General features: G+C 35.6%; 1 protein-coding gene and 1 pseudogene across 7 annotated transcripts; both read right to left on the bottom strand.

Annotated features, from left to right (window-relative positions):
* Positions 1-4,133: 4,133 nt before the first annotated feature.
* On the bottom strand, positions 4,134-14,860 carry LOC114275553 (hevamine-A-like; annotated as a pseudogene).
* Positions 14,861-15,032: 172 nt separating this feature from the next.
* Positions 15,033-25,092, bottom strand: LOC114275509 (protein decapping 5). 7 transcript variants are annotated; one of them, XR_014356113.1, is made up of 13 exons: positions 24,820-25,092; positions 21,981-22,081; positions 20,921-20,992; positions 19,910-20,833; positions 18,663-18,728; positions 18,456-18,521; positions 18,220-18,282; positions 18,029-18,094; positions 17,844-17,909; positions 16,766-16,999; positions 16,004-16,204; positions 15,824-15,934; positions 15,033-15,579 (listed from the first exon to the last, which is right to left on the bottom strand). XR_014356113.1 is itself a non-coding variant. In XM_028217552.2 (13 exons), exons 1-13 carry the CDS (start codon positions 24,959-24,961, stop codon positions 15,427-15,429), a joined length of 2,097 nt encoding a protein of 698 aa, XP_028073353.2. In that variant the 5' UTR covers positions 24,962-25,086; the 3' UTR covers positions 15,033-15,426. The 7 variants fall into 7 exon arrangements, 5 of the variants coding, with proteins under 5 accessions (XP_028073353.2, XP_082763747.1, XP_082763745.1 ...); XM_028217552.2 differs by lacking the exon at positions 16,766-16,999 and adding an exon at positions 18,859-18,924 and having other exon boundaries at positions 24,820-25,086; XM_082907621.1 differs by lacking the exon at positions 16,766-16,999 and adding an exon at positions 18,859-18,924 and having other exon boundaries at positions 20,917-20,992; positions 24,820-25,010.
* Positions 25,093-25,382: the final 290 nt, after the last annotated feature.

Below are 25,382 nucleotides of genomic sequence, written 5' to 3'. Positions count from 1 at the left end.
AGATCGGAATTGGATCAGCTTCCTGTCCTTCTTGATTCTCATCTCCAGCTTGGAATTCCTGTGGCAGTATGTGTACCATGTTCACTGATACCGGGGGAAATGAGCCAAACTGGATGGCTAGCTGTACCTGTTTCCCCTCTTGGTCACCTTGGTCAATTACCTCAGAAACATCCTGCATGATGCATTCTGGTATTTCATTGCTAACGGGTCCCTTTGAATGATTTTCCTCGGCTGGTTTTCCAACAAGAAATGTTTGCTCGGCCATGAAAGCTTCGAACATTTCTTCTTCCACCATTTCTTTCTTCTGGCTTACGCCAATATCTTCTTCCGTTTCGCTACCACTCTCCATCAGAGCTTTCTCCAACCTTGCTAGACTTTCCTTCTCTCTGACTTTTAGTTCAGAATGAACCTTGGCCAACTGTTCTCTGCTGCGATCCACCTCATTTTGTGTAACTGGCTTTGAATTATGGTCTGACTTTCGATTCTTCTTTTCTCCAGTCTGGATCATCGAAGAACTCTCTCCACTTTCTTTCAGGTCTTTCTGGTATTGGGTGTACCTACGCTAAATTTTCCTCCTTTGTGATCTGGAAATAACAGGGACCATATCTGGTTCCCTCGTTCTTGGGTGTTTCAGCAATACCCAGTTGTTGGGGGCCACCAAAGGAGGCTTAACCATCCTACTTTGATTTCCAAAATTCCTTTGGGCAGGCATTTCTCTAGGTTTGTTTTGCATCACAAACCAATCTGGGACTCCAAGTACCCACGAACTTACTGACCCAGACGTTGAACTTCCTCTTTCTTCTTTCGAGGTCACCTTCGAGGCTGGCTGAGAAGACAATTGTTTGGCCCTGTCTCCAAGCTTTGAGCCTGATTCAGGTTCTCGATGATAGTGATCATTTTCCGTCCTTCGTGAAGCTGGCCCAAGGGGCCAATTCCTGGCTTTGATCCCAAAACCTGAACTCTTCTCCAATCTTCTTTCAGAATGACTACTCTCCAACCTGTAATAGTTAGGTGATCTGGACTCATATAAGGGCCTCTTGCCTTTAGCATGCATTCTATCAATTGCAGGCTCAACCACTAATGGCTGCCGCCTAACATTAGCCGGATACGGCATTTTATTATAAGCATTGGTTGGTTTGGGACGCCTCTGCACATCCCTGTAATACTGCTTCCCATCGACTGGAAGGCCTTTCAACCACTTATAACTCAGTCTGCACCTGGGACACATTCGTTGCATTACGGCTGCCTCTAAGGAGTCATCATCCAGTGCTTCTTCATCAGAGTCTTCCCTCTGATGTGAGAAATCTCGTCCCATAGCTGGTGGACTTCTAAGGTCTTTTTTGGCTGCTGTCTGGTTGGCCACATGCATCTGTACATTGACTTCCTCCAATTCTTTCAAAGACAGGTTCTGAAAGTCTGACATAATGACATTGGCTGCCACCTCTCCAATTTCTGGAAATGGATTGCTATCGATCCCCATGGCTTTTTCAGTTTTGGCTAGGAACTTCAAACTCCCTTTCCGAATTTGTTCTTGGATCCTGTCTCAAAAAACAACACAGTTTTTAGTCGAGTGAGACCAAGAGTTATGCCATTTACAATATATTTTTCCTTTAAGTTCATCAAGAGATGAAATTTTAACACCTTTTGGTAACTTAAGGAAGTTGGCCGCAAGCAAATGATCAAAAATGTCATCTGCCTTAGTTAAATCGAAAGAATATATCCTGTGGAGATCTTTCTTTTTAAACTGCTGGTCAATTGTCGTATCTTTATGAACTAATGCTTCACAGATCATAGGCTCTTTTCCCACAATCTCTGCTGCATCAATCTCATAATTAGGATCTTTGTAATATGTCCTATATGATGCATTATTTCGATCCAGTTCCTCTTCTAGTAATGCTTCATATCTAGATACTTTATAAGTCAGTTCCACTAAATCTCTAAACTCCGTTGAATCAAACTTCTTTCGAAGCCTGAACTCTAGGCCATTTTGAGCCAATCTTACGAATTCCGTTTCTGGCAAGATTACTTTACATTTATTTCGAGCCCTCTTAAATCTAGAAATAAACTGAGTAGCCTTCTCTTCAGGCCTCTGACTCAATCTTGCCAAGTCTGCCATGGAAACTTCTGGCTCAGATTGGAAGAATTGGGCATGAAATGCCTCTTCCATTTGCTGCCAAGTCTGGATGGAGCCAGGTGGAAGATTAATGTACCATACAAACGCCCCCCCAGTTAAAGAATTCGGGAATAGTCTCAATTTCATATAGTCATGATTGGTGAATTCACCACATTGAGCGGCAAACCTAGCAATATGCTCTACTGTTGATTGGTTTTCGTTCCCATGAAAGAGGACAAAATCTGGTACCCTGAAACCTCTTGGATATTCATGTACCCTATCGACCCATTCTGGGTATGGTTTTCTGTACACAGGAGTTTGGACCCCCCGAGCCATTGGCCCACACAACTCCCTAACTATCTCAGTAATTTGGTCCCTAGGGACCATATTTTGTGCCTGCTGAACCACTACTGGGGGAACAAACACAGGATTTGGCGGACAAACTTGTGCTTGTGGTCCCCTTGGTCCATAAGGTGGTACATTCGGGACTGGCTGTCCCTGTGGTACAGGCTGCTGTTGGGGGTGTAAGTAACCTCTTTGAGCCTGTCCTACGAAAGGACCCACGAAAGGTGCTGGAACAGGTATTGTATCCCTTCCACTTGTAGGGAAACCTTCCAACCCCCCGTGTATAAATTCGAATAAGGGATTATTGTACCCCCTAGTACCAGGTAGGGCTTCGAATGTTGGATTTGGAACCATTCTTATGCCATTTTCTTGTACTGAGCCAGATCCACCAATTTGCATGGCTTCACTGTTAAACATTGAGACATTTTGGCCTGCCGCAGGCCTCGAAATGGGTTCGTACCAAGACTGAGGTGGTAATCTTTCATGAGTCTGATTACTGGTTTGACCATTGGAATGTCCATTAGCTTGCATAGACTGTCTAGCAAATCTTTGTTGAGGGACATTTACTTCCTCCATGTGTCTTACATTTGTTGGTTGGTGGTTATTCATTCGATCCAAAAAGGATCTGCCCACCTTTCCATTGCGTTTATTAATTGCTGTCCCATAGCATCTACTAAGCCGCCCCACGGGTTGACTGGCTGGGTAGATGGAACACTAGATGGTCCAATTCCTTGGTCTCGTCCACTATTACGAACAAATGGTATTTGCTCTGAAGTATTGGTCTGTTCGACCATGGGTTCTGATAAAATAGGAGTCTCCACAGGATGTGTTATCACATTATCCTCTGGATTGGATGTCTCCACTTCTCCTTCCACGCCTTCTTCCAATCGTTCGTTCTCTTCTTGTCTCCTACGTCTAGCCATTTTTTAAAGGGTCCCACCGGGCGTGCCAAAAATATATGTTGGCTTTTTGGCTTTCGAAGGTTACTTTTGTAATTTATGAGCGTACCAGCAAGGATCAATCAGTCCTTACAGAATTGTAATTGCCAAACAATTATTCAGACGATTGTGTTATGGTTCTTTTAGTCTCAATAAAGAGGACTTTTACTGGTGGCTTACTGGTAATTTGACTTCAGAGAACTTGAGCATAAGAACAGTTAAATAAACTGAAGCATTTCATTAGTATGAAAAACTTACAATGATCTTAGTTCCGTAGAGAATTACAGCGGCGATATACTCGAAAACTACTGCTACAAATGAAGTGCAGCACAGGAACTTAAAGTACAGAAATATAAAGGACAGGAAAAAATCACTGGAATATGTAAAGTAATTCTTTAGATTTTTCTTCGTCCCTTTCTCTGAAGTCCTTCCTTCTATTTATACTTTCCAAAGATAACCATCGAATTGTACTTCAAACCGTCGAATTGCTCCTCCGTAATCGCTGATCATGCTACCTTATAAGTAGTTCCACTACGCCTTCACTTGCAGTTAGGCTTCCCCCCTATATTCGAATTTGAATGTGAGCAACCGTTGAAGCCACGTCACCGTACGTCTCTTTTTTGATCCGCTACTACTCAGATCTTATAACAACCAATATTGACTGCCACGTGTATGATCAGGATCGAAGACCTACCTGGTCTCTCCATATTACCCTTACTTTGCCACGCGTCGAATTGTCACTGACTAGCACAAAATGTGTAGCCAACAGCATTACACCCCCCATACTTGGATGACTTGTTTATCTCCGGCAATATCTGACCCTTCAACACCTCGGCCGGAATAAACCCACTTAAGACATCCTCAGTCAACGCCAGCAAACCCATAAACACCTTCACATCACCCTTGGTCTATCTTATCCAAACCTTCCACGAATCAAGTAAAGCATGAATATTCCCCCCTGAAGTAGTGTTGTTGTACTGACATTGTAGTTTACCAGCATACAAATTATAAAAATGTACCCAAACATAATCAAACAGACCCGTATTAAGGGCATCCCCTAAAAACACATCAGGAAATGGACATTCGGGTGCCGCTGATAAGTACACCTTTTTTCCAAGCTCGCTATTATACGCTGATAAATAGCGAGCTAAGTAGAGATGGTAATGGATAATTTACCCTGCGGATATTTATGAAGACCCAATTCAAATACATGAATTTTTCTCTTTTTTCTTATCCGTCGAGTAGAGTAAATGATATTCTTTAAATATCCACAAGGGATGGGTCGGAGATGGGTACCCACAAATTTTCCCATATATTTTTTTCTTTTTTCTTTTTTCTTTTTTTTTTTTTCACAACCAAAACTAAATATACATTCAATCTTTTTTTCTTTTTTTTTTTTTAAGGTTCATAACCAATTTTTTTTTTTTTTTAAATTTAAAGATTCACAACCAAAAGCTAAATATATTCAATCTTTTTTCTTTTCTTTTTTTTTTAAATTTTGTCTTTTTTTTTTAAGGTTCACAACCATTTTTTTTTTTTTTTTTTAAGATTCACAATCAAAACTAAATATACATTCAATCTTATTTTATTTAGCTCAACAACAAAATCAAATACACATTAACTAACATTGTCACATTATTCTTGTCAAATTTTATATATATCTAGAATTTTTTAAATTTATTTAGAAAAATTATATTCCTACAAAAAAATTTCATCTTCTTTTTTATTTTTTTATTTTTTTAATTTTATATATCTCCTTCTCCTCTCTATTATTTGATCTTCGATAATCTGAAAGTGAATTATTACTCTCGTTTCCATCTTCTTCTTCTTCTTTTTTTAAAAATTTTTATTTACATTTATAGAATGAATTTTCTAGTTTCAATATCTCTTGCAATTGTTTTATTGGATTTCTCTCTAATTTGATGGTAACCTTAGATTGAATTTCTCAATTTTCATCTTAACTAGCAATCACCTTAATTAAAATTTTGTACATTTTTGTCTTTAATTTCCATGTTTTGGTTATGATTAATTGCGCATTTTTGATCAATAGTCACAATCTTGTCACCGCTAGATTGTCGTCATCACAAATCGCTATTGCTGCAGTGAGAGGATGAGAGAGAGTGAGAATTAGAACTCTAATGGTCAACAGAGTAGTGAAAACATATGGACAAACTATTTTTCAATGTACCTAAAAAAGAATATGGGGAAATTAGTGGGTATCCATCCCCGGTTAAGATTTAAAAAACATCACTTACCTTACCCGACGGACAAGAAAAAAGGGAAAATCCAAGTATTTGGGTTGGGTCTCCATGGATACCCACATGATAGGTTATCCATTGCCATCTCTACTCTGTTGACAATTAGAGTTCTAATTCTCACTCTCTCTCATCCTCTCACTACAGCAACGGCGATTTGCGATGACGACAATCTAGCGGTGACAAGATTGTGACTATCGATCAAAAACGCACAATTAATCATAACCAAAACATGAAAATTGAAGATAAAAATGTACAAAATTTCAATTAAGGTGATCACTAGTTAAGATAAAAATTGAAAATTCAATCTAAGGTTACCATCAAATTAGAAAGAAATCCAATAAAACAATTGCAAGAGATATTGAAATAAGAAAATTCATTCTATAAATGCAAATAAAAAAAATTTAAAAAAAAAGGAAGAAGAAGAAGATGGAAACTAGAGCAATAACTCACCCTCAAATTATCGAAGATCAACTAATAGAGAGGAGAAGGAGATACATAAAATTTAAAAAAAAAAAAAAAGAAGATGGAATTTTTTTTGTAGGAATAGAATTTTTCTAAATAAATTTTAAAAAATTCTAGATGTACATAAAATTTGGCAAGAATAATGTGATAATGTTAATTAATGTGTATCTGATTTTGTTGTTGAGCCAAATAAAATAAAATAAGATTGAATGTATATTTAACTTTGGTTGTGAAAAAAAAAATGAATGTCTATCAAGCTTTGGTTAAGATTGAATTTTTCGAAATAAATTTTAAAACTTCTAGATATACATAAAATTTGACAAGAATAATATAACAATATTAATTAATGTGTATTTGGTTTTGTTGTTGAGCTAAATAAAATAAAATAAGATTGAATTATATTTAGCTTTGGTTGTGAATTTAAAAAAAAATGGTTGTGAACCTTATAAAAAATAAAAAGAGATTGAATGTATATTTAGCTTTAGTTGTGAATCTTACCACAAAAAAAAAAGATTGAATGTATATTTTGGTTGTGAATCTTAAAAAAACAAAAAAAAAAAGAAAGAAAAAGAGGTCAAGTTGGGTTGGGGAATATCCAAACCCATTAGGAAATGGGGAGGGTAGTACCCATGGAGAATGGGGAATGGGGAATAAGAAAAAAATAATTATAAGAAAATGGGGATGGAGAATTAATATCCACCCCATTAAACTCTATTGCCATCCTTAGAGCCAAATCATTCCAGTACTTATTTCTTGTATAGCCCGCCTCATTATTGAAATCGATACCGTTCAAGACAGCATTGCCGAAGGGTCGGGACGATGAGTTTCCACCTAGGTAGTTGTTCTAGAGGTATTCAGAGACGTTTTTGGCGTGGGATTTGGACTCAAGAGAGTAGGCTTCAATAGAAAGTGTAAGAGGAGCTAATTTGAGCCCACTAAATTAATTAGGCCCAATAGTCCAAGGTTGGTAGGCTCGAATTTATCGCAAGTCCAAGATTAGTGGGCCCAGATTTATCGCCATCAAACGGACCGAATCGCTCTAAGCCTCGAAAGAGTTGGGATCCACGAACTTATAGACTTACTCGAGCCCGAACTCGAAAGGGTATTGAGCAAGCTTAGAGATCCGAGGCACTCGGACTCAAAAAGATTCGGATCCACGAATCTAGAGATCCGAAACACTTGGCTTCGAATGGATTCAAACGCAATCTAGAAGTCGCTCCGCTAATGAGTCCCAGAACACTTACGGGTTCGGAGCTTTCTGGGATCTACGCACCAGAACCATGAGCGTAATGGAGCCCAAACAAAGGACCCGATCCCGATGACGGTGAGTGGAGATAAATTCACTCTTCGGTTAAACTAGCCTATACCCGGGTTGAGGTGGCACGATCTAAGGGGTTCCTGAGACTCGGCAATATTTGCGGCAAGGCGTTCTCTTGAACTACCCCTGACCCTTACGCGGCAGGACGTCCTCTGGGACTACCCCTGACCCTTTGGGATGATTGGGGATCATTGGTTAGGTGTGGCTAAGAAGAAGGGTTCGCCGAGAGGTTGATCTCCTCTTCGAGGGTTTTTCTCATCCTCGGAGAGGTCACCTCCTCGGACAAGATGGTTAGAGAGAATATTCCCCATGTGCCTTGCACATAGGCTCCATCCTATATCATGAAGTGCCTATAAATAGCACCCACCCATAGCTTTACAAGGGATGAATTTTGGAGAGACAACTCTTGGGAAATAACTAATTTCTCTTCTCCATTATCGACCTTGAGAGTGAAAGTGGGAGATCCATGGGAGAGCCTTGCCATTATTCTCTCTCTAACTGCTTTGCCTTCTTCTTCACCCAATCTCTTATCTCCATCATCTCTTTACTTTTGTGTTCTTAGTTGAGACTAGTGAAGAATCTAAGCCTCTCATCATCTTCTAGAGAATTCGAATTTTTCTTCAAGGATCTTCGAAGATCTTCGAATTTTCCAACGACGTTCTTGAACCCTCTCATACAGAAAGCATGACTTTGATGTCGAGGTTTTGGCAGTGGCAGACGTCGAAGCTGAGGGCGGCACAGCCATTGGCAGTGGTGTTGCAGTGGCCGTCCAATTTGAGTAATGGGTCTGTGGAGTCGTCGCTGAAGATGAAGAGGTCGGTTATGATCACGTAGGAAAATCTTGTGGTGTCGCAGGTTTCGAATAAGGTTCCTTCATTTCTGTCTCGACCCCAGTAGATGGCAATGCCACCAAAAATAGAAGTTTGGATTTTAGATAGAAGGATGAGGAGGAATAGGAGGATGAGGGAGAAGATGAGAGGAGTGGGTTGAGGAGGTTGTTTTGCCATTTTTGTTAGTGAATCAATTAGGACTGTTACTAGTTTTCCTCTTCTTTTTATAGGCCATGTAATTTTTTTTTGGATAGTAATGTTTTTAATGTAATTGGTTGCAAAAGATTATATTCATATATAAAATTAAAAAATAATTATGAAAATTATACAAATATATTCGTTTTTTGATATGATTGGAGGGTTTACATAGTGTGAAAGTGAAGTGAAGAGTAGTGATGATATAATGATATTTAAGGGGCTTTGGTGTAAATAACTATAAAATTAATTACTAAAAAATAAAAAAAATAAAAAAACATAATAATGATGCAGCAAGTTTATTTTCGTTAATAAGACTCATCTCTATGAGTGTTAAAATGAAATGCTCATATTAAATTTTTTGGTTTTTATATTATTATTTTAAAATTGCAAATGAAATGCTCATATAATTCAATAGCATTGTTGTATTAAATTCAGTAAAATCTTAAAATGGTTATGATCTTAATCATAAATTTGTATATAATCGCACTACAATCCCGATTATATTATGATCTCGATCCTATTAAAAAAGTTTTTATTATTTAGGATAAATTACAAATATATCTCTTGATGTTTTATTAAAATACGAATCACCTCCTGTGATTTTGAAAATTACATTTCATCCCCTGATATTTCTAATTTCATAACAAATTGTCTCTTTTATTAATAAATCATTAAGTTAATTAACAGTTTTTAATGATGTTAAAAATATGTTTCAATTAATAATTTAGGCAATTTTATTATTGTATAAGAGAACAATTATGAATTTTATTTTTTCAGTTAATTCTGTTAAATAAAAAATTCTAATAATGGGATATTTGTAATTTTTTAAACTACAGGGATTAATTTGTATTTTAATCAAATCTCAGAGATATATTTATAATTTGTCCTATGATTTATTTCTTATATATACTACCAAAATACACCTGCTTGAAGGAACTCCCAACCCAAATTTAAGTCTTTTGACCTAAATTAGTTTATCAAATATAGCGGTTTTATCGAATTTAGGTCTTTTAACCTAAATTTAGGTTTTATTTCAAATCAAACCAACATAAAAGCATTAAAATCGCAATTAAATTAGCAAATAAATCAAACAAAAAACGATTCAGCCTAATTAGTTATAAGTCAAAAGACCAATCAATATATACAAAAATTAATTAATAATTTTCTATTTTATTTCAAAATTTAAAATGTCTTGAACTAAAAAATGCTTAAAAGTACAATATTAAATAGAAGTATAAAATCCAGTTTATCTAAGTGAAACAACTCACATTTTTCTTATATTTCCAATATAAGATTGTGTAAAATAAAAATTAACAATTGTTTGAACAGAAAGTTTATTTCGAATCAAACAATCTTAATCGTTCAATTTTTAATTAAGTTTCACACCGTTCTAACCAAACAATTAAATCAAATGCCCTAATTTCCTTCTAGACATTTTTTAAAATCATCTTGTTTTATTATATAAATACTTATAAAATAAGAAAATTTAATATCTATTTGCTCTATTTATAACTAATCTTTATTTATTTGGAAATAATTTGTTTCTATTAAATGCAATTATTCTTTCTCAATCAAGAATTGTAAAACTCTCATTCTTCTTATTGATGTTATCCAAACACATGCTGTGTGTAGTAAATTTACTATCCTCTAACTTCTAGTCATCGTTAGAATTAATGTCACTATTGGCCACAGAATATGCAAACATAATATAAAATGAAACTTGAATTGATTTATTAAATTCAATTAGGGACACAATCAGTTGAATTCAGGTGCATGTTTAAATTTTATAAATTTTGTATTAATTTTATTTATTATTATATTCTTTTTGTTAGCATTGATATGACTCGATAGTACTTTATTTTCTTATGAATAGTTTAAAATTTTATTTCATTGAGAGTGTTTTTAAGTACATGTCATTTTCTAGTATTTTAATAAAACAATTAAAAATTACAATTAAACCAATGAATCAGTCAAATTAAAACCAATTAAGCCTACCTAGCCTGGTTAGAAGACTAACCAACTCACACAAAAATTATTTAATTGAAACTTTTAAAATTTAAATTGTATTGAACTAATATTAAATGGAAGCATAATGTTCACTTTATATAAGTGAAACAACTCACTCAATTATTCTTTTCTTGATGTAAGATTGTGTACACTAAAAACTAATAATTGTTTAGGTCAGAAATTTATTTCAAATCAAACAAATCTAATCAATTTATTTTGATAAAATCGTTAAAATCCCGATTCAACCAACGAATCAATCAAACTGAAAACGGTTCAGCCTAATCAACTAGGTCAAAAGACCAACCAACTTACACAAAAATTAACTAATTAATTAATTAAAATTTCTAATTTTATTTTAAAATTTAAACCATCTTAAACTAAAGTATACACAATACTACAATATTAAATGGAGACATGAGGTTCATTTTATATAAGTGAAACAACTTTTTTTTTTTCTAATGTAAAATTGTATAAAATAAAAATTATCAATTATTTAAACAAAAAAATTATTTCGAATCAAGTAATCTCAACCGTTCTAATTAATTATATATTTTTTAAAATTATCCAACTTTGTTATATAGATGGCACATGAGTCCATTACACATGTACCCCTCCCTAGTTTTGTTGTTTTGTCCACTGCCAACTTAAAAAAGGCAGGACTATGATCCAGTAAACTGGACCATTTGATTATACTATTTCTGTGTGTTAGCAAACTTCCATGAAAGACAAGCTTCTGAAACATCAGCTAGATGGATAAACAAACAAATCAATTAAAATAATCAAAAAAAAAAAAAACAAATGAAGGAGAGAAATTTTAAATATTTTTATTTGTTTTGATAAAAAATATTTTGACGTTTTGTACGACAGAAAATAAAAATTAATAAAAACATTTTCAATAGTCAATAAATAATGGATTGATTTGGGCAAAAGATATATATTTTTGTTTATTTTTTAAATATAAAAAATATTTTCTAAACTAACATCTTACTAATACCATCATCACCACTCATACCGCTACTACCCTATCACCATATCCCCACCACCACTACGACATCCAACCACTACAATCTTCACCACTACCACAACCATCTTACCATTGCTGCCACTTTGACTCCAACACCGAACGACACCACAACCGCACCAGCAACACCACAACCACTAATAACAAATCATTTTTAAGGGTGCAATTAAAAACATAAAAACATTTTTTCAGAAAGTTTTTTTAGCATAAAAAAAAAAAATCTTCTTTAAAGAAAATGCTTTATGTCGAAATAAACAGAACATAAATAAGAACATATTGGATGAATTTAAATACCATGTGTCATTTAGGATGCAATCCCTTATCCTTCTTAAGATTGATTCAAATAATGGAGCTTTCCCTCCATAAAATACAATGGTGTACGCTGATTTCAGCATCAATAATGAGAAGTAGAGTTATTATTATTATTATTATAGACTTACCATATAGGACAATATAGATTAACTGGCGTACCCAGTATCTCAGAATTTGTCTCTCTAGTAGCCAAGAGAGCATCCAATTATAGTTGAGATTAGATCAAAGCATGCTTTGCATTGTCTTTTAAATTAACTTTGAATGCTTGAATTATGAATTTGAGTAAATTTTTTAAAAAAATAAAAAATGAGATGAATATGAATGAAATATAAGTTACATATTTCTTCATTTCTCTTGCATTGTTATTTTTTTTTCTCAAATCACTACCTAAATTCGTGATCTAAACATACCCTAAGGGTTGGCCGATGTTTTCTTACTAAGTGTGATGTTTAAATTTGAATATAACCTATTAGGTGATATATAGTCTCTTAATCCTCAATTCCCCTTCTATTTACTAAAAAAAAAAATCCTAGATAACCTCATTTTCTTTGTGAAGATTACTGACATACTAAAATTACGTAAAATGAAAGATTCTGAATAGAAAATTAAAAAAAGATTCTGAATAGAAAATTAAAAATTTTATTGCCAATTTGGTTGCACCTATTACATTACTCCATTTTGAATTAACTAATTCAAAACTGGTGAAATCTTTTAGTTTTTTTTTTTTTTTTTTTTGGGGATCAAAGTGAAATCTTAGTTTGAATTTTGTTGTTGCAAATACAAGAGTTTTTTTTCTACAATTTTCTTTTCCATGTCAAATTAATTTTTTATTTTTAAATCTATGATAAACCAAATAAACAGAACTAATCTACAACAAATGATGTCATGGTTAGAAATTCATAATGTGTCACACATCACTCCACTTAATACTTGACCCACTCCAATTGCGACTCCATTGATTTGCATGGTCTACTCAGAGACACCAAAGCATATATTTGTCATAATTTAAACATTAGTGTAAGATGGGACATATATAATACTAGTATAGTAGTGTCATTTACCTATTGGATGTGAGCAACTTAGATTTGGTGTGAATCATTTTGCTGATCCCAACACTACTATACATAAAAAGGATCCAGCTTGTCGCAAGTTGAGATCAAGACTGGACCCGTCCAATTCGATTTATAGGGCTCATTTTTTGGGCATGTTTTGATAATTTGAACCGTCAATGTGTAGAACTCGTCGAGTACTACATACCTGTAAAAAATCATGTTGATCGAATATCAATAGCTATGTGATCAAATCAGTTTTGTATTAAAAAAAATGGACGGTGAAAAAATTAACGGTTGATAAAAAACTGTTTTGTTCACATAGCTATCGATATCCGATCAACGTGATTTTTTACAAGCATATAGTACTCGACGAGTTCTACACATTGAACGGTTCGGATTATCAAAACAGGACCCGTGGTGGGCCCCCACGGACCCAACAACACGGTCCAATCCGATCTTGGACTGGACCAAAGCCACTGCCGTATAAAAAATAAAAATGAAAAAAGAGATTTTTAAGACTCTTTCCATGACAATAATAGAGTAAGGACCCTCATTGGGCATTGGTGCACCACCAATGTCTTCACATTAGGGTGATAACCTTGAATTACTCCAATTTTTATTTCTCTAAGTTATGTTTAGTTGACAAAAATGTTGAAAGTGAATTAGAAATGCGATTCTCATCATTGCAACATTGGAAAGAGATTGAAATGAAAAATAATTTATGACTACTTATCACATTGCAACTTTTTACAACCAAAAAAAAAAGAAAAAAAATTGATCACCACTCTTTACGTATAAATCTCACATTTCTTAAAAACTGCCAATCATTTTTTTTAGTTTTAAAATTTTAAATTTTTCTAATTTTTTTTCTTTCATAAGTTTTTTTTTTCATATTTTAATCATTTTTTTCCCACTTTAAAAATGTATCTAATTGTCGACAACCAACTACAACTACCTCTAACCACCACCCACCTCACCACTAAACAAGTCCAACGACCAACTTTGGCCATTTCCGGTGACACGCTCCAGTCATCCCAAGACACTTCAACCACCAACTCCAACTATGGATGGCAATTTAAACCCGGCTCGACGGGGACCCAACTCCCCAACCCCGATTTGAGCGATTTTTTCTCGAAAAATATTCCCAACAGGAAGGGGATACTATTCAAAAATTAATCCCCGATCAATTTCGGGCCAGGGACGGGGATAAGTGTCCCAGCCCCGGCCCGTCCCCATCCCCGTTTTATCCCCGAAGTGAAATTACTCTTTTACCCCTCTATATATATATATATAAACCAAACCTATTTTTTAGTTTCACTTCATCTGTGTCTCTCTCTCTCACCGTGGCTCTCATCTCCCTCTCCCTCTCCCTCACTGACTCAGTCTCATCTCTCTCCCTCCCTCTCCTCTCCATCTCCTCCTTCCTCTCCCCCTCCCCCTCCCCCTCCCCCTCCCCCTCCCTCTCCCTCACCCTCACCCTCTCCCTCCGTCCGTGAAGCCCTCCGTCCGTCAGATCGTGAAGCCCTCCGTCAAATCGTGAACCCTCCATCTAAACAGATCTGAAGAAGAAGAAGCCCTCCATCTGGAAAGCCCTTCGTCCGATCATGAAGCCCTCCGTCAGATCGTGAAGCCCTCCGTCTGAACAGATCTAAAGAAGTGAAGCCCTCCCTCCGTCCGTGATGAACAAATTTTTTTGATGATTGTTGTGTATATATATATATATATCTATGATTAATTTTTTTTTATGATTGTTATATATATATGTTGTTGTTGATGATGTTGTCTGGTTTTGTTGAACAAATCTGTTCTCCCGTCCATTAGAAATTTTTTTTTTTTTTTTTTTTTTTTGGGGGTTATTGTGTGTTGAACAGATCTGTCGGGGAATTTTCAGGGTGGGGAAGTGATGGGTTCCCCGCCGAAGATCGGGGCCGGGGAAGGGGATTTTTTTACCTTCGGGGATTGGGGACGGGGAGTGGCATCCCAACCCCGCCCCGCCCCGTTGCCATTCCTAACTCCAACAGCCACATCCATCCACCCTCCACTGCCAACTATCACCTCCAGCAACTCACCAAATATGTTTATTTTTTATTTTCAAAATATTTTTTACACCAAATAAGCTTCTTTTTCTTTTTTTAAGGGGAAAAAAAAAAAGAATAGAAAATTGACAACATCATCAAGTGACAGCTTAACCATCCATGCAAAACCTCCATTTGAAAGGTTTATCACTAATTCAAACAGACTCCACAATCCATTTGGTGGAGGAAGGAGCTCTCTGGCTAACAGTAATATTTTTGCAGTAGCTATTGTTCAAATTGGACAGTTTTCAACCCCCCAAAAAATACCAGTTTCTGTGGTAGGAGCCATAATACAAGAACCCGAAACATTGGCATCCTTTGTAGAATTTCCAGATTGATCTTGTTATTCCTCGTAAACACCCCCCCCCCCCCCCCCCCCAAAAAAAAAAAAAATCACATCTCTTAATTATGAACTTCAATTAGTTACCAACTCAAAAAGCTGTTAAGACTCTTTTCTAGATCCTACGCAATGATAAAACCTGAGACAATAAAGCCAGCTAGGTCACACGACACCAAACAGTCCGCCCTCGACCCTTACCCACATACCCATATCCCCTTCCACGATAGAGGCCACCTTGCAACTGCCCACCCCAGCCTGGCCCTCCTTGGCTGCTATGACCACGTTGATGTCTTGGAATTTCGCCAAAAGTCTGAAACATAAAAACAAGGGAAAATTCAAGCAACCAAAGCCCAGGGAAGTATAAGGCATAAACATGACAGGTAAGGCTTATTTGGTGCAGCTTCTTGCAAGTTAAAAGCTGATAATTAAAAGCAGAAGTTAAAAGCAGCCTTCCCCCAACTTCTCAATAATCACTTTAAGTAAAAGCTATACCAAATACTCTGGCACAAATTTCCAAAATAAAAAAGCTATAAACATCCCCATAAGCTACATACCTCGATATCTATTCTCCTTTGTTCAGACAAGTTGGCCCTTCCTCTCCCCAACTCATGATTGGGTGAATTGCAAGAAAGTGAATCGAAGAAGTTGTCCTTTACATAAAAAGACTGCAAAAACAGAAATCCAAGAATCAAGAATGTATCTTTGTCACGATCCAGACATGCTAGCAATCTCACCTTCATGACAAATTTTATTAACCCATCTTCATCTTCTTCTTCTGCAACATTTGCATCATTGTTGTTTTCCTCCCCCTCATCGTCTTCTAAAGTAGTCTTGTTCTTTTTGCCAAGGTGACCCCATATTTTCTCCTTGTTGAATTTTTCATTCATCGCCTCAAAATCAAAATCTTCAGTAAATTTGGTTGTTGTAGGGCAGACCTGCAAAAGAGAACCACTCATAGTTGAGAGTCCTAAATATAAATAAAACATACTACAAAACCTACTGGAGTGCAGGACCTTGTCACAGCCAGGAGCAAGTAAAATGTAGATTGACCACACATGCTCAACAATGTTAGAGAGATTTTTTTGGGGGGGGTAAATTACATTGACAATCCCTGAAAAATATTGAAATCACACTGTCATCACCTCCTTTATTTTCCAAAATCACACTGCTACCCCTTACTTCCGTTAGTCAACCATTTGTTGACTGGACAGAATGATGAACTCAACAAAAATGTGACAAAATGTCAGTTATACCCTCATAACCTTACCTATTTTGACATAACCCTTTCCCTACCGAAAGAGAACCATCTCTGTTCTACATCTCCCTCCTCCTCCACTCTCTCCTCTCTATTTCGGTCCTTCTCTCATCCTCTCCATCTTCCTTCAAAGTTTCATTGCCATTATTCTTTCTTTTGGGAACCAGTACCTCTAGCAAGCAAAAGAAAGTACCAATTTAATAGCTAGGAGAAGTTCTAAGTTAGAAGGTGGTGTACTCACAGCTACGTGTAAGGAACAGTGGAGGAGAGAAAAGAGATGCGGTTGTTGTGGTGGTGGTGGTGGCGGTGGCTAGGGGTTGCATCGAGCGTGGTGGAGGTGGCAGCAGATGGCGCTGCGCTGTTGCGGATCAACAGCAGGGACTGTGACAAGCGTTGGAGAGGAAGGTGAATGAGGCAGTGCTGTGGCGGGAAGGGAGTTGGGCTGCAGTTGTGGTGGATTCCATATCTCTCTCCCCTGTTGGAAAGGTAGAGAGAAATCAATGGCTCCAGTGAAGTAGATGTCGAAAGATTGGTTTATGGAGTTAGAGCTGAAGCACTATGATTATGAGTTTTGAAGATTTTTATAGTAGATGCATTAAGTGGGTACAGCAGTTAAGATTTTTTTTTTTTAGATCGGATACTGAAGTTAAGATTGATGGTAATGAAATTGAAATTGCAGAGAAAGTATTTGAGAAAACAAATGCCAAGTGGTAAAAATTCCACTACTTCTACATGAGAATGAGATGGAACAAATGCAATTCCATGACCTCACTGCCACGTATTAATTCAATTAATGAAAGCTATTTATTTTGGAAAAAATGGAACAGGTAGCTGTGATAGAACAATAGTGGTTTTGGGAACTTGGTTGGTGGTTGGTCACAGAGAAGAGGAGAGAGAGGAGAAAGAGAGAGGAAAAAGATTTTTAGATTTGACTGACCACATAAGGTTATTGTAGTAAATTCATATGTGATTTAACGGTGTTACTTGACAAGGGAGGTCAGTGATATTTTCAACAGTAAGGGGGATGAATGACACTGTGATTTCACAAGTATAGAGGGGGTGTCAATGTAATTTACCCTTTTTTTTTTTGGTTGGAGAGAGAGAGAGAGAGAGAATGTGTAATTCACCGGGTCTTCTATACAATTTTGGTGTAACCCTTCTGTAGGGTTCCAAATAATTTTGGAACGTGAGTGCCATGTATATCATATCATAGGCAATTAACTAATCCAAGCAAGGTTTCACTCAATCAGAATGCCTAGAGGCTCAAAGTTATGAACTTTTTCCATATTCTAGAAATTAAAATAAAAGCATTAAGTTACCTCAGTTCCATTTCTCCATCCACAACCCCTATAACTGTGATGAGTCTGTACTGAAGCGGTTTTTGGCTAGAAAGAAAAAAAAAAAAAGCTAAAAGATTGTCAAATCCCTATGACATGATATAAAAATATAAAAAAAAAATCATGCTATTAATGGTAAGATGAAGCATATGAGAGAATTAAAATACCCCATTTTCTCTACCCCGAAAATGGCCTCTATTACGTTGATGAGTGTGTAAGGCAGCTCCATTCAGCTAGAAGGATTTACAGAGAAGGCACATATCAAAATTCCCATGACTTAGAACTACAAGTATAAAAACTCAAAAAAATATTGGCACTAAACATGAAACATTCCAGAGATTAGTAAAAATAGCACCACATTTGCTCTTCCCCTTGCATGGTCTCTACAACTGTGATGACTGTGTAAAACAGCTCCATTGAGCTAGAGGAAGAAAAAATAGAAAAAAAAACAAAAACAGGCAGAACAAAAAACTCATATAAGAATACACAGGTATTTTAAGTGAGCATATAGAAACTTAAATAGCTGGCAATATAGAATACAAAACATTCTGAGAATCAAAATAAAGTGACTAAAGATTAATAAAAAAAAAGTACCACATTTGCTCTTCCCCTTGCATGGCCTCTATAATTGTAATGACTGCGTAAAGCAGCTCCATTGAGCTAAAGGAAGGAAAAAAATAAAAAGGCCGCACAAAAATCTCATATAAGAAACCCAGGTATTTTAAATGAGCATACAATAACTTAACAGCTGGCAATGTAGAACATGAAACATTAAAAAGCATAATAAAAGTGATTGATTACCCAGTTTCCTTTTCCCCTTGCATGGTCTCTCTCACAGTGATGAAGGTGTGGAGCAGTTTTATTCGGCTGGAGAAAAGAGATCCATCACAAAAGGCACAAATCAGAATACCTCTGACTTTTAAGTGAAAATGAAACCACTAGCAATTGGCATGAAGCATTCTGAGAAAGAACTACGTTACAAAAATTGAGAAATTACAGTGTTTCCTCTTCCCTGTACATGACGCTTATTACTATCATGAGAGTGCAAAGCAGCTCCATTCAACTGGAAGGAAAATGTTAAAATAAATAAATATATAAGGCTTACACAAACATCCCGGTAACATCAAATGAAAATGACAATTACCATAGCATAGATAGCATACACAGCAAAGAAGTTTCTATAAACATCCAATTAAAGACAAATATGATTCACAGTGGCGGCATGGTGTCCAGAGGGGGCTGGCCATCTTCAGAATTTTTAAAATTTTAATTAATCGATAAAAATCCAATTTTCCCCTCACATTTTTTATAATTTATGTTTTATTTTTTCAATAAAACCCATACAAATTGCCCCCTTAGCTTATTTAATTTACTACAAAAGTTTCCCTTTATTATATTCCACATTTTCCTGCTTGTCTCTCATTTCTTTCTCTACTTTCTCTATCTCTCTCTGTTTCTGCAATTTTTCCTCTCTCATTGATCTCTATTCACAGTCCATACCAATTTTAATCAAAGCATGAAGCCAGTGATAATTCCTTGTTCAAATCACCTTTGGTGGAGTGTGTAATGTGATTTGATTACTCCGGAGTTTTGAGTCATTTGATTGCAGTATTTTGCATTTCATTTTGGAGTATATATGTACTTATGTGAGGAGAAGTGAGAACTTGATATCCAGTTCATACCATTTCAAATTCACATTGTACCCTCTATGAAAATTGAGGGATGAGAAAAGCAATATTCTCTCACTATCATCTAATAGTAGTCAGAGAAAATGAAAATCAATTCCTCTTTATTTTCATTTTAGCACCAAATAACAATTCGAAGTTTTTAACTAACAGCACATACTTTCAGCAGATGAACAAAATGGATTAATTTATTAGTAAAAAAAAAATTTAATTTAATAGATCTGATATTACCATGTCCAAAAAAAAAAAGACCTAAAAATGTAAGCAATTCCTAAGGTACAATGTTCGTAACTTGCACAGTATAAGACCTGATAAAAAATGTTAAAACATCAACAGAAATCTACAGCAAGACAACAGCCATACCTTTGCAGCATATGGAGATTGAAATGACTCTGCTGGATTGTTAGCATTTTTTGAATCTGATGACACTGATTCTGATGTTGATGTTTGATCAACTTCTATGTCTCTACGAGCAGTCTGCAAATGAGGTGAAGATTGTCCTGTGGACCCAGGCTGCAAAAGCTGGCCCACGGTCAATAGAGATGGTATTGATGACTCGCTGTGAACTGGACTGGACAACCCAACAACAGACGGCATAGATTGAGAAATAGTTTGATTAGGCAATGCAGGGTCAAAGACTGGTTTAGGTTTGTCCATGACTGGAGGTACAACAGGATTCATATCCAGACTAGAAGTTGTCAAAGGAGATGCTAATGTTGAATTAGAACCCACGGTTACAGTAGGAAGAGCATTAGAAGCATTATTTGGCATCAGATTAGGTGATAATTTAGAAGGCAATGTAGCAGATTGTCTGGTAGGGACAGTTGATAGAAGTGCTAATGGAGGAGGCATGTTGGAGGTTAAACTTGGGAAACCAGTACCAACTGTTGGCAGCATGGGACTCGAGAATTCTGCAAAATTTGATGCATTGCCTGGTAAAGATGTATTTGTGGTGGGATTTTGCATCTGATGTTGCACCAGAGGAGACACTGGAAAACCTTGTGGTGGTCGAAGCAATGATTGCTGTTGCAAATAAGAAACTCCCCCAGAGGTCCCACTGTGTCGTGGCCAATAAGTTGGCATGGAAAACGCATTACCATATGCAGTTGGAGGAGGAGGCAATGAACTCCAAGATCCTAAGCTTCCCACAGGTTGATTTAGAGGAAGATTCCCTTGGAAAGTTGAATTGGGGTGTCCCAATCGTGTATTGGAACTAATATTTGTTGCAGGGACAGCACTATCAGGTGGATAGCTGGAAGATGCTGATGGTAGGCAAGGATAATGAAACTGCACGTAAATTTATGATTAATATGAAATGAGCATAGTTCATCTTATACATCAGAATACAAGCCTATAGAATAAATGTTTACACGCCTGAATGATAGCAGGATCATTGGGTACAGCTGTGGTACTCTGAACAGGTGGCGACGATATGACCTGCAGATCCTGTAGAGCATGCATGGAAGTTACACTTCAGAGTCAAGTATTTTTCATACTGGAATTTTATTTTTATTTTTATTTTTTTTAAAATATCAAAATGGATGAAGTAACATTCGAAGCATTTAAAATATGAGAGCAATACTTATACCACTGCTTTTGAGAAAGGGCAGTGTCTGTAACACTGCTATTAACAAGAGTTTTCCCAGAAAAAAATAAAGATAATAGATTATCAGGAAGTGCCAATCCTTTCAGTCTCTCAATCCATACGAATTTCATGCTTCCAATACTCTCAAGACAATATAAATTATAGAAAAACAAAAATCCAATGCCAATTATTAGTATGGTCCTCCAAAGTCACCCACTACAAGTTAACATCACTTTGATTACCATGATGACATCCTTCTGTCAAAGGTTCCTTAAAATTCTGATAAAATTAATTCATTAATGTAGTTTATGTCTTAGTTATCTGCCACTACAGTTAACCATTACTAGTGGGATGGACTTGAAACTATATCTTTAGGCATGTAGATCAAGCCTAAACAATTCACTAGTGATGCATCAAGATTCCTTCTACACCCTGTATCAGCAAGAAACCCATAAAATTGGAATTCATTAATGATGCTTTTCATTGCATGTGAAGGGATACTTGAACATGAACTCATTGCTTCAAAAAAAAAAAAAAAAGGAAGCCCATCATTAGCGACAGTGAAAACTATAATGAAAACACTGCATCAAATTATTCAAATACCAAAAATGCCCCGAGAGAAATTATGGCAACAAAAAACATATACGTTCGTTACGTGTCAAAGTTCAAACAAACAAACATTTATCTCAAATATTACGTAAAACACACTGAAAATTATTTCATCTCAATGATCCAACTGACTAGATTTGCTTTAGGCAACACAATAAAGCCACTAGCATGAACAAAGATAAATACATTAAGGATAGCAACTTCAATAAACATGGCACATAGATTAGTACACAATTGTACCTCGATGTCACTTCCTCGAAAGAATATGTACTCATAAATTTTGTCACTTGGAAGCACCTGAGGCTCATCCTTCCTTCGTCCTTCTGTTCCAAAAGATTTTACTGGCAGACAATACATCCAATACCATGTCAAGGGAACTGAGATAACACATGTAAATATTATACTACAAGGACCAAGAGATTGCTTTTACTCCTTTCACATAAAGCTGTACATCTAACAGACAACCATAGAATACAACTTTGTAGACTTTGTAGGTGTAGGATTCGATCGATAGCTTGTATTTTTCCATTTACTTTAAGCGTTGTAAAAGTTTTTATAATAAATAAATTGAATAGGTATTAACATCATCACCAATAGTAGCTTATCTCTTGAATTCCTAAATTACCATTCATTCTATTAATTAAAGTAAAAATTTAACACAAAAAGAACGAACAGATAAAGAAAGGTACCACTTTAATTACTATAGAAGTAGGCCAGTTCAATTCAAGAAACCACAGCAAGTACTACTATACATTGGTCTCCACATTACCGTTTAATATAGAAGTCCTACAACATACACAAATACAACTCCTCCCTCTATTAGGCCAACCGATGAGGCCAGAATTTCTTTCAGCAATTTCCATACTCTTCCAATTCATCAGCAAGAGATCTGTTGTTTTATCTGTTTCTCCCTTTTCTTAAAATTCTGTTATCATTATGTCATAAATTATTTCACTGCATTTATTTTGTGCCCTCAAATACGCATTTTTGGACATACTCAGTGCAACTCAGAACATCTTTTCCCACACCACTAAATGTTTCACTCATCCTTCTTATGATAACATCTTGAGATATAACAAAACTTTAGTCACTGCTAAGAGCATCTCCAATGGTTGAGACAAATGACTTGCCAAAGCCAAAAAATGGCTAGATCTCACAAAAACACTGCTCCAATGGTGAGCCAAAACCATTGCCAAAAAATGGCAAAGCCAAACCTTGAGCCAAATTCGGCTCAAAATTTGGCAATATCATTTTTTTGCCACATCATATTTCTTACCAAAACTCAAACTCTTTTTTCACAACTTTCACAAATAAAAACTCTACCAAAAATTTTAAAACTACAGAAATTCTATAAATTACAAAAATTCAATAATATTAAATATTATAATTATACTTACATAGTTATTCACTATTTATCATCTCAATACCTACAACTCTATAGGAGTAACATTCACTTCATCTCTTATGTATAGCTAACTTCAATTCACTGCATCTACTACTTCAATGGTGAAAATTTTGAAAGTTAGTTGAATTTGGCACTTAGTTGCGTAAAAAAAAAAAAGAAAAAAAAGTAACCATTGGAATGGTTTAGCTAAAAAATGGCTTTTCTGCACTGTAGCAAGCCAAAAAATAGCTTTGGCTTACGCCATTGGAGATACTCTAATACCCTTTGAGCCTCATCAATCCACCCTTAATCTGCTGAAATGTGATTGACTACTAATGTAATCTTAATCACCCATCTAATAGCTGTTACCATGCTTGTTCAATTAAGATTCCAATGCCCTTGGTTAATTCACCTCTTTAAACCTAATAGCTTCCATTCCAAAGCTCCTAATCAAGAAAAATGTGAATTAAATATCTGGATAACATTTTCAAACACAAACAACAATTATTTCACAAATATCATAACCTCAACACTAAAATCAACTAAATTTTTGGGGTTTATCTTTTTTTCTCTTTACAGATGTATTTGTGAACTCAGTGATGGACCTAGGGGGGGGAAGAGGGGGCGATTGCTCCCCCTACGATTTCAAAAGTTCCCTTTATATACTAATATTAGCTATTGATTATTTTTACACTTTACAAATTTGCCCCCTCTAAATCGTAAAAAAAAACTAAGTGATTGTACGACGTACAAATTTATATCTATGAAAACACACATGGGTTTGAACTATAAAATTTAACGATTTGGACCCAAAAAAAATTGATTTCTCACAATTAGGGTTCATAGATTGTCTTACAATTCCTATTTGTTGTAACTCAACATGAATATAAATTTTTTTTTTACTTATATTCGTTTTCATGATATTTTTCACATTTTATATGGGTACAAATCGATGTTGTAGTTTGTATTTTTCTTTTAAAATTTTTGTTAGTATATACATTTGCCGTATGTTAGAATTCTGGGTCCGTCCCTATGTGAATTGTTTACAAAATTTACTGAAATAAACTAAAACCCTGGTCACAAAAAACAATGTGCAACAAACTAAAACAAAATCAGAAACAACATACTCGAGAAAGTAAAAACCCAGATCACAAAATCAATGTAAAAAAACAAGAACAAACGAAATATAAACAAAAACATCAATAAAGCAAGAAAATCAAAAACAGCGACAAATACGTGTTTGTGTACACATGTTTAACAAATATCATAACCTCAATAATGAAATCAACTAAAGTTTTGAGACCCCAAATACAACCCGGCAAGGAAGTTAATTAAGAATGTGACAAATCAAACGTTGACAACAATCGTTCCAAAGACGAAATTGTGGGGGGGTTCATTAGGTTCTCAAACATTTTTCTTTTTTTTTTATTTACAGATGTATTTGTGAACTGTTTACAAAATTTACTGAAATCAACAAAAAACCCAGGTCACAAAAAACAATGTACAACAAACTGAAACAAAATCAGAAGCAAAAAACTCGAGAAAACAAAAACCCATATCACAAAATCAATGCAAACACCAAAAAAAAAAACAGAACATCAATATAAAGCAAGAAAATAAAAAACAGTGACAGATACGTGTTTGTTAATGTGTGTGTGTGTGTGTGTGTGAGAGAGAGAGAGAGAGAGGTATAACCGTTTCGGAGTCCAATGGTAGATTGTTGGGGGTTGAGGTGAAAGAGAAAGCCTTGATAGCGGATTTGGGATTTGGAAATCAAGCTGATGAGGCTGTCTATGTAGGAATCGGCTGCTGAACCACTGGATTCGGTGGAGTCCATTGATTTTGGGGTGTGGAGGAGAGTGTATAGACTGTGAATACAATGCAATGCAGTGACACTTCATTATATAGATGGGTGAGAAAGTAAAGGAGCACAAATGGGTTGGTGGCTTGTTTGGGTTGTGAATCAGAGGAGCATTCTTCATTCTTCCGGGTTTGTTAGGGGTGTTTTAAATAGGTATATTTTTTGATTTTTTAGATTAAAAAATTATTGAAAAAAAGATGGTTATTTGAGATAATTTTTTGATTTTTCATAAAAAAATATATATTAAAAAATTGTATAAATTAATGTGTAGGAGAAGATTGAATGGAATAGGCGGCACGGTTGGTTGAATGCGGGGACAGCGTAGGCGGAGTAGAGGCTGGGAGATGATTTCTTACTTTTCGATCATTGAATTAGAGGTGCTATTCGGCCTGTGGGG

Source organism: Camellia sinensis, chromosome 15 (assembly GCF_055761805.1).
Source record: "Camellia sinensis isolate YWXY chromosome 15, ASM5576180v1, whole genome shotgun sequence".
In the NCBI taxonomy this organism is placed as follows: Eukaryota; Viridiplantae; Streptophyta; class Magnoliopsida; order Ericales; family Theaceae; genus Camellia; species Camellia sinensis.
This window is presented reverse-complemented; position numbering and strand designations above follow the sequence as displayed.